The sequence below is a fragment of the Buceros rhinoceros genome, unplaced genomic scaffold (genome assembly GCF_000710305.1).
Source record: "Buceros rhinoceros silvestris isolate BGI_N320 unplaced genomic scaffold, ASM71030v1 scaffold1361, whole genome shotgun sequence".
Classification (NCBI taxonomy): Eukaryota; Metazoa; Chordata; class Aves; order Bucerotiformes; family Bucerotidae; genus Buceros; species Buceros rhinoceros.
The window spans coordinates 6,668-16,483 of record NW_010395715.1 but is presented as its reverse complement, the minus strand read 5'-3'; the positions used below and the strand labels follow the sequence as shown (position 1 = coordinate 16,483).

At 42.4% G+C, this 9,816-nt stretch overlaps 1 protein-coding gene across 1 annotated transcript in view; it reads left to right on the top strand.

Annotated features, from left to right (window-relative positions):
• CHD1L (chromodomain helicase DNA binding protein 1-like) overlaps positions 1 to 9,496 on the top strand; it is a 22,748-nt gene extending 13,252 nt beyond the window's left edge. The window contains exons 11-21 of the mRNA XM_010145623.1: positions 1,087 to 1,201; positions 1,638 to 1,791; positions 2,892 to 3,057; positions 4,417 to 4,562; positions 4,897 to 5,060; positions 5,783 to 5,991; positions 7,056 to 7,154; positions 7,936 to 8,006; positions 8,264 to 8,378; positions 8,610 to 8,718; positions 9,418 to 9,496. Of these exons, the coding sequence (XP_010143925.1) occupies positions 1,087 to 1,201; positions 1,638 to 1,791; positions 2,892 to 3,057; positions 4,417 to 4,562; positions 4,897 to 5,060; positions 5,783 to 5,991; positions 7,056 to 7,154; positions 7,936 to 8,006; positions 8,264 to 8,378; positions 8,610 to 8,718; positions 9,418 to 9,496 (1,427 nt within the window). The remainder of the gene's footprint in view (positions 1 to 1,086; positions 1,202 to 1,637; positions 1,792 to 2,891; positions 3,058 to 4,416; positions 4,563 to 4,896; positions 5,061 to 5,782; positions 5,992 to 7,055; positions 7,155 to 7,935; positions 8,007 to 8,263; positions 8,379 to 8,609; positions 8,719 to 9,417) is intronic.
• The last annotated feature ends 320 nt before the right edge of the window (positions 9,497 to 9,816 follow it).

Here is a 9,816-nt window from a genome sequence, read left to right as displayed (position 1 = left end):
CCAGAGCAGGTAAGTAAGGAAAGGGGAGACAACTCATCTTCCTTCTCCACTCTTCTTTTGCAGTCTCTGGCAGTATTTCAGGGAGTTCTAAATCCAGCAGAGCCTGTTCACGTGGGAGATTCTTGAGGGAGACGAGACACATCCTGAACTTGGGTCTCTCAGCTAGGACATCTGGTTTCTGTGCTTTCCTTTCAGCAGCTGATGCCAAGATACTTTTCATATTGCAGGCACTAGAGTTACTTTTTTTAATTCCAAGTCTTATAATGCCTGTCCTTGTGCCAGGCTGAGCTTGAGAAATTCCACTAGCACCTTATTTATGCAAGCACCAGACTTTGGGCAGGAATGGACTTCCATTAAGTAAGGTGGTAGAATTGCTTCTCAAGTTCAGTGAACGTGGACATGCTCTCTAGCTGGCAGACAGACTCAAATGAGAGCCTTTTACTGTCCTGAGACTGCAAAGAAAACCATGGGACTGCCATCTGTGCTTCTTCCACTCTTAGCTCCCCCCTTTTTAACTATAGTATGTGGTCATAATAGTGGGTATTAAAAATTATATAATCAACTGTATTTTTTTTCTTTTCATTCCATGAGGGCCCAAACTCTAACCTCAAAAACCTTAAGTCATATAAATTCTTGGGCTCTGGTTATTGTATAGTTGGTCCTGGTCTTTTCCTCTGTTTCAGTGTGTATTTACCTGTTTCTTCTATGCTGCAGCCAGGTCATGACTTGGGCAGTCCCTTGTAGGCTCACTGGAGCCGGTCCTTGCTGGGTTAATCTGCCTGCCAGCGGAAGAGTATGTCTGTGTTCATCACTCTTGATAACCAGTCCCTTCTCATTGGTTCACTTGCACCCTGTCTTTTTTGACAGTATAGCTTGGTCTTGAGCTGTTGCAGACAGCTGGAAGCTGGAGATGGAAGGCTTACCTATCTTTTTAGATCCTTATGAGACTTAGATTTGGAGTTGAGAGATGGATTGAATGAGATACAGCCGATCAAATCTGACAGAACCTTGCACAGCATAAATTGTCTAGCTTCTCCTTTATCTTCTGCTGGTGACATATTTTGTGACCTTTTTCTTTGTTTATAGGTGGAGTTGGCATGAACCTGACGGCAGCAGATACAGTTATTTTTACTGATAGCGATTTTAACCCACAAAATGACTTACAAGCAATAGCACGAGCTCACCGGATTGGGCAGCATAAGTAAGAAATGTTGCTACTTCTGGCTTGGTTGCTGACTGCCTTGGTCTCTCAGTATTGCTTTCCCTATCCATAGGCAATAGAAGGTTGAAAGGACAATAGAGTGAAGATCAAAGAAGGAGAGCAGAGAGGATTTTATGTCTTTGTTTTTCTGTTGCAGCCTCAGTTCTTGTCATGTGTCTAGGGTGGGAGCTTTGGAGATTGGAAGGGACAGAGGGAATCTGGAGGTTTGCCTCCGCTTCTGCAGTGAGTGTTTCTCCTGTGTCAAGAACCAATTCTATCAGCATTACATTTCTGCTGATTATTTTTGTTGATTTTGTTCTTGCCTTTTTTTTTCCCTTCCAAAGCAATGGGTGAGGGGATAGTTTTCCATGCAAGGAAGCTGCTTTAGTGCATCTCAAAAAAAGAATATTCTTATTATTTTCCTAAACTTTTCAAGGCCTGTAAAAATTATCCGCTTGATTGGACGAGATACAATTGAAGAAATAATCTACCGGAGAGCAGCTTCTAAGCTCCGGCTGACAAATGCCATTGTAGAAGGGGGTCAGTTTGCTCTGGGAGCACCCAAGCCTCAGGGAGCAGCAGAACTGCAGGTAAAATTGAGCTGTATCCTCAATTTGATTCTGATAATGTCTTTAGAAATGTTCCGGAGTGTTTCTGTATTTATGCTTGACATGGACCTAGCCAAACACTTACCTTTTGGGGGAGATGTGCGTTGACACGTCAGCTTTTGCATATCTTAGGAATCAAAATGACATCCCAGGTCCAGGCAAGATTTGTTGTTTTGACACGTTTTTTACAATTTTGAGGTGCATCTGTTGTTGAAAAGGGGTGTGTTTTCTTGGAGAAGAGGAGAAGGCAGAACCTCTCCTTGGTTTACTTGTTTATTTTTAATTATAACAGGTCTAAAGTGCAAGCTGACTCATTGTTTCTAGAAATTCTCTGTCTCTGGTGCTTTTCTCTCACAAACAGAGCTGATGATAAGCACTTAGTCAGCTTTTGGATGCTAGTCTGAAACTCAGTTAACCTTCTGTTGACCTCTTGGCAAATACAGTGTCTTAGGAGTCAGGGCATGATTTATAATTCTGACCTGAAAGCTGATGTTTGTCCTGCGAACTTAGATTGAAAACCTCAAGCAAAGTGGCAATTAGAGGAATATATCCCCTATGTGAAACTAAAGCTGGTAGAGGTTTGGAATGACTGTGTCCTTTCCCCCACTGCCTCCCCACCCTGCCCCATCAGCATGTATCTCAGCAATTATAGTTTCCATGGGAGAAGTGGAACTGAGCCCATAGGAAATTCCATGCTGATAATTTTCTCCCCATGGATTTTTGTGGTATTTAAGCTTTTGTTTTAAAGGATTTGGGGGCAAAAACAAGCTTGGTCTTTCTGGCTATGAAGAAAGCTGCTGAATGCAGTCAGTACAATGCTGTTTTATCATTTAGCCCTGGAGAAAAATGACCTGTTCGTTTGATGAGTTATATTTGAGGGAGAGTTACGTTGTAGGGGCCTGTCCCATCAGGTGTTGGGAGAACTAAGCGTGTTAAAGCATAAGGATTTTGACAGGTGACCTTAAGGCTTAGATTTCTCCACTTGTACACTCTTGGCTTCTAAGCCTGAGACACTCAAGACACTGAGATTGGCATGGAATTAGGAAATATTAACACTGAATTTCCCCTTCTCTTTGTTAAAGCTGAGTGAAAGCCTGAAATTTGGCTTGGATAAATTGCTCTCCACTGAGGGAAGTACGATACAGGATGTGGAGCTAGAAAACATCCTTGGAGAGACGAAAGAAGGGAAGTGGGTAATGGATGTTGTGCTGCCACAAGAAAAAGAGAGTGAAGAGGAGGATACAGAGAGTAAGTTTAGAATCTAAATACCTATGAAACATATGATGCTTGGGTGCTGCTAGAGAAGGCTTCCCAGGCAGAGGTGGCATTTTTCAGGCAACAAGAAGAAAAGTGGACTTGTAATAAAGTGACATGGATTTTGTTTGTGGCGTATGCATAAACTTTATTTCTGAACCTTTATTGGCCTTTTTCTTCTTCTTATGTCCTTATTTGCAAGATAGTGGTAACAATACTTGCCCAGTTTTGGTAGCTAGGGGGCTGAATTCCTTTATGGGCTTCAAATATTTTGAGACCTCAGGTGAAATGCATGAAAAAAAGGAAAACATTCAAATTGCTGCTGCTGTTTTTCCCACAGAGAACCTTTAAGATAAATCTATAGTTTTAGAGATGTAACAGTAATGGAAGGAAAGACTGTATAGCAGGGTTTTTGTATTATCTCTAAACAAAAGATAATTGGACATGAAAACCACAAGTCAAAATGACCTTAAAAAATTCCAGAATGTCAGGTAAGAAATGCAGAGTTGTAGAGTCTAAACAACTAGAACAAACCTACTCTGTCTTAGTAATCTACCTTCCAGTCCAGGTGTCACACGCTTGTGGTTAGCTCTTCATAGCCCCATACTATACAAGAATGCATTCTAAGGATACTTTCCCTCTTCTAGTGTTGTGGTGAGAAACACTGAATTTCTGGTGTGAGTATACAGTAGCACTTAAATATAGACCTGTGACTGAAGCGGAAGTATGGCCCTACAGGTTAGGTATTGTCTGTCCTGCCTGTCCTGCGGCGGTTGCCAGCAATGAGTAATTATTTGCTGTTGCTTAGCAAGGAGTGCTGTTTTATGTTGGTAACTTGGAGAGGAGCAGTGGCAGCGCTTTATTTAATAATTATTGGGAAAATAGCTCACCTGATGAGCAGTAACTCTGGGTTGCCAGAGTTCTTTGCTTTTATAGTTCGGGAGCTCAGAAGAGAAAGTTTGCTGTCCATTTAAGAGTTGCCTGTAACTGGATAGCACAGGTAAATGAACTCACTACCGGCAGAGATGGAATGACCAAAGAGAATGGTAACAGAGCCACAACTTAAAATAGCTAATTGGCTGAAATAGCAAAAGAGGTTCTTTGCCAGTATAACTGGCAAATATTTAAATAACTTGAATGAAAAGCTTTTGCCTAAGGAAGCAAATCTTGTTTATGTTGTTTCTACATGATACTGACATAGGTCGTACAAAAAAAATAGATGAGAATGAACATCTTTTTCTGCTGAGGGTAGAATGGTGTTCCAGAGAAGCCAAATTTCTTCTGATGTCACCGTGTGCTTTAGGTGTTAGTGGCTTTCAGTTTCTTTTTACACTACTTAATTATTTTTTAAAGATCACATGTATGTGTACGAAGGCAAAGATTATTCAAAAGAACCCAGCAGAGAAGACAAAAAAGCATTTGATCAGCTTTTGGATCTTCAGAAAGCCTTGACTGAAGAGACGAGTAAGGAAGGGAGAGCTCTCCGGAACAAAGCAAATGTAAGATAAAAGACATGACAAGGCACATAGTGGTCTTTAATTTGCTTATGGAAAACGAGGCTGACAGTATTCTCTCTTTACCTTCAGCTTGCACAAGGTATGTTAAAAGATTGGATGTCAATGTAGTATTCAGCAATTCTGATAACAGATCAGAGGTATGATGTGCAGGGCACTCCTTTAAACTGAGGTCACAAAACCAATGTGACGATTGGGATCTAATGATTAAGACCTGTGGACAAGTAGACAAATGGGAAAGAAAGGTAGGTTAAGGTGGGCATCAGACATGGCTTTAAGATGAGCAGTTTGTTTCCACGATACTTCTTTCTTTCTCCAGGCCCTTCTCACAGGCCTCCGGGAACAGTCAACCAGGAGGAAGCACTTGTTGAGCACAGAGGAGCTGGAGGCTAGGAGGAAGAAGCGCCAAGAAGCAGCAGCAAAAAGAGCAAGACTCATGGAGGAAAAGAAGGCAGCAAAAGCAGAGGCAGAACACAAGAAAAAGTATGGTTTGTTCTACCTCTACTACTTGTAAGCTGATGTCTTTTACTCTAGGTATGTGAGTCTGACTGACGAAAACGAGTCATGCTCTGTATCCACTCTGGCAGATGGGACTGGGGATGAAGGGAGGAGAAGATGGCAAAACAGCTGCAGGCCACGATCACGAGAGGATTAGCTTCATAAATCAGGGTGTTTCTGTGTGTGTACTCATACTGCGTAACACAGGGATGTGAAGGTGAAAAGTAGCTTGAGCCCCTAGCAAGGATTCTTTTCCTCTGAATACATTGCCTGACTTCAAGTCTCATTTAATTCAAGGAGAATGGCCTGAATAAGACCCCCACCTTTGAATGTACAGTGAGCTGCTGGGAGAAGCTTTCTGAAATGTCACAGTTGGTCCCTACATATTGGTCTGACATCTGTGACTCTCTGGCATCTGTCCTAACTTTCTCCTCCTTTTTTCCTAGATGTTCTTCCTTTTCACTGCTCTGAGTAGCTCCTCGCCCTTTGTCATATGCTCACTTTTTCCATGCCTGCAGCTGGCTTATTACACTGGCACATGGCTCTTCATACCACAAATAACAACTGCGGTGAAGTTGGTTCTGCTCTAAAATAGGGGAGGGGAGCAGAGGGAATGCGGCTCTGGGTCTCCTGTGTTTCACTGTGGTGATTTAAAACAAAGTGTGCCACCTTTGATTTTCATTGAACGTCATCTTCTTTTCTTTCAGGATGGCCTGGTGGAAGGCAAATCATTATACATCTACCTCCCTTCCTTCAGAGGAGAGTGACTCAGAGGAGGAGTTTGAGGAGGATGAGGCTGGGCCGAACGTGAGTTTCGATTCTGAAGATGCAGATCTGAACTGTTTAAAGTACATCATGGGAGATGTCACCCACCCCAGAGCAGAAGAGGAGGATGCCATCATTGTCCACTGCCTAGGTGGGACTTGTGACAAAAAGGAATGCTGTAGGATAAGGTAGACAAGGGAGCTGAATTGTTCCTGCTAGCTCAATAGTTTCTAATTCCCTTCCAAACGGAATCTGACTTAACCTTGAGTGGTGTAGAGGCAATACAGCTTGACACCGTCACGTACAACACACACAAGTTCTAGCAAGGTGTACATAGGTCTTTTCATGCCCTCCCTGGATTTCTGGGTGAGCTTCTTCAAAGATGCCTGTACGGCTTGAAATTTTGTGTCTGTGGCCAAGTGGGGACAGTTCTTCCCAAAAGCAGAACCTTTTGTTCAAACCATGGAAGTTGTAGGGATTGAACTGAGATATTGAAAATTGTCTCATTTTTACAATCAGCACAGACGGTCAGGCACTTGGAGAGGCTGAGGTCAGAGTTTATCGGTGCTCGTCTAAACACTGACAGTACAGAGACTCTAGGCTAGTCTCCTAATTTAAAGATGCTGAAGCTGAGGGAGAGAAATTCAGGTTACAGAGTTCCTCCTGAATCAGTTTTGAAGCTGCTGTCTGACCAGGGCTCTAGCAGAATATTACAAAGTGCTTTGTCTTATGTTGAACTCAGCACAAAACCTCGTGTTTAAAGAGGAAATGCCAAGTAAAAGTAAAAACCTGCAAATAGCAAACATCTAGCTGTGGAAAGCCCAGTGTACCAATCTGGGGACATGCTATGTACCTTAGGGCATCTAGTCTATGGACCTATATGCATATATATAAGGAGGCCAACAGGTTCATATACTCACTGCCCTCCTGATTAATGTTTGTTTGAGCATCCTCAGTGGGCAGTAAGAAGGACTTCTTCCTGCAGAGTTTTTCAGGGAACTGTGACAAGTTTTGTTTTTCTCAAGGGCTGAGGTTTATCCTCTAGGGTGGTCCCTTGAGTGCTAGTTGACTTCAGTTCATATGTGGTTCCCATATCTGGTTTTGATAATCAATTGTTTTTTTTGATAATGATTTGTACAGAGCAGGTCCCTTTCCTGCAGAGGTGGTCTTCAGCCTCACTTTCTAAAGGGAGTCTAACTTGTAATTTCATTCTAGATGACTCTGGCCACTGGGGAAGGGGTGGTTTATTCACAGCTCTGGAGGCTCGTTCTGATCAGCCAAGGAAAATATATGAGATGGCAGGAAAGATGAAAGGTAAGAGATTAAAACATAACCTTAGGCCAAGACACTTGAAAGAGCTTAAATCCCACTGATGTCACAGGATTGAGGTGCCTGGATACCTTGATACTCATATTTTTCCTCTGTTCTCTAGATATGTGCATCCCTAGCTCTAAGAGTAGCAATGCAGTGGGTGCTTTGACTTCACTTTTTTGGAGCGTGAGAACTCTGCATAGGAGTTGGTCATTCTGATCCATGCTGCAAATAATAAAAAAAAGGGGGAAAAAAATGAACATGTTCATTATTCACAGGATGTTTTTCACTGTATAAGGCAGAGCGCTGCATCTTCTCTCAAAGTGCTTTTAAGGATGAAAGCCACCTCAAGCAGTACTCAGTTGATCCTTTGGTTCTCTCCAAGTACTAATCCTCTCCTGAGCGTCTATTAGCAGTTTTGAGCTACCTGTAGCTGGTGAGGAATGGAGCTGTAAGGTGGACCTGTTGCTTTTTCTCATTTCCTAGGAGATGCTTTCTTCTTGTTCCAGTGTCTATCTTTCCATTTGTGGTCTTTACCTGGGATGTGGATGTGTCTGTGTGTTGCGGGGTGGTGAGGGGCAGGGGAGGTGGGGCAGGGAAGGGGGTAAAATCTGTCATGCTTTGCTGGGCAAAAGGTCTGACTCTGCTGAAATCATCATGAGGAGATAAAGAAAGCCAAGGAGAAGATACAGAACGTGACAGTGAAATAGCTGCTGTATTGACTGCCCGTTGACTCTTTAGGACTGATTTTTCTGTTGTTGTTCTGTTCTTGTCTTCTGGACAGACCTAGAGTTAGGAAGAACCCTGTTATTCCCCATTGATGACAAAAAACCCAGGAGAAAAGGACAAGACTTGGTGAGAATGAGAAGCTCCTTTTTGTGTTGATCCATCTACGTGTTTTTGAAGCTATGTGAAATTAACGTTATGTCTTTTTCCCAAGAAGTATGCCACTGAATAATGAACGTGGCTAAGCTGCAGTTAAACATTAGAGAAAAAGAGATTCTTTTTCCCATGTGTTAAAGCTAATAGTTATGAACTTTTGCAGCAGCCATCGCTGTGTCTCTTATGGCTGTATATAGACAGACTCCATTTTTTGTGTGTTTTCTTCTTAGTTGGCCTTGATTGTAGCTCAGCACCGGGATCGGTCCAACAACTTGTCTGGCATTAAGCTGTCTGCTTTGGAAAAGGGCCTGAAGAAGATTTATTTAGCAGCCAAGAAAAGGAATGGTAAGTGTGCAGTAGAACAGTGAATTCTTGCAGCTGAAGATGGTGACCAATTTCCACCTCTCCTTTAATGTTTTTTCTGAAGTGAAGTAAGAGTGAGGTCTTCATGGTAGATGTGTTGTTTTCCAAAATATTTCTTCTATTCTTGTTGGGAAGCCTGAAGTCCTTGTCTAGAACGCTTTCTATATGTGTATCTTATCCTAAAGAGTGTGCACTCTGTTCCCTCCTTCTCAGCAACAGTGCATCTTCCACGTATCGGGTATGCAACAAAAGGTTTCAACTGGTATGGTACTGAGCGGCTCATTCGAAAACATTTGGCAACACGTGGTATCCCCACGCTTATGTATCCTTTTGGAGTACATCTTACTTTGTTCACAGTCTAATGTTGAAATGATCTCCTAAATACCTTGGTGGATGCACGGCAAAGAAGCAAGGCAAGGCACAGATGCCACAATCCAGCTAAAAACGAGATTTCTGTGACTTTGTTGTCATCCAGGTACTATTGCACAGTGAGGACTTACCATTTCAGGTGATAATGACAGAGTAGTGTGCTTCAGTAAGTCTGTCAGAATTTGTTAGAACTAGGTGCTAGTCTTCAGTTGACAGCTGTCAACTTAACCTGTATATGCCATGTCTGGGGAGAAGATGACTGGAATTTCAGAGTAACAGAAGTGACTCAAAGTAGCAAAAGTGAGAATGTGAAAAAACCTCTACAGTGTTCCAAGCAAGTGATAACCTGCTTCCTTGGCTGAACATGGTGAAGTTGGGGTGTGTTAGGACAGGCTTTTATAACAAAACAGCTCATTGCTTTCACCTTCCAGGAAAGGAAACAGAGGTTTGCAAAGAGGCTGTTTTGTCACTTCTCTAGGAAGATGTGCCTTTGCTATACCGCCACTGTTAGTAGTTCTGTGAAACCGATAAACCTGAAACAAAGACAATAGTACTCAGAGCATTCAGCCTCTTTCCTTAGTGAATCTCTTAGTGGACCTGTTGTCTGGCATTCCTTGACACTTGACAGCATTTCCTTGACACTTCTTGTTAGATACTACTTCCCTAGGAATAAAGCCTCTTCCTCTGCTTCACAACCATATTCATCTTCAACGACACTCTCAAAGCCATGAAGATGCAGTAATTTAATTGAGAAACGTGCAAAAAGCCAAGGATCTTTTCAGCATCACTCAGACAGTCTGTATGCATCCACTTCAGAAACAGCTTGTGCAGCCATTATTCACCCCTGCATCTCTCTGCCTTTATTGGCCAGAACGTTTACGAGACAAGAGTTCTGGAGAGGAATGAAACAGCTTCAGAGTTAAAAGAGTCTTTGGATAAGGATGTTGGCTCAATTCCAGATCTGTTTTGGAGATGGAAAATTAAACTTTCACTGACGGTCAGTTGTTATCCCTTACATTAAATTAATGCTAGGGCTTGGACTGCAGTATTG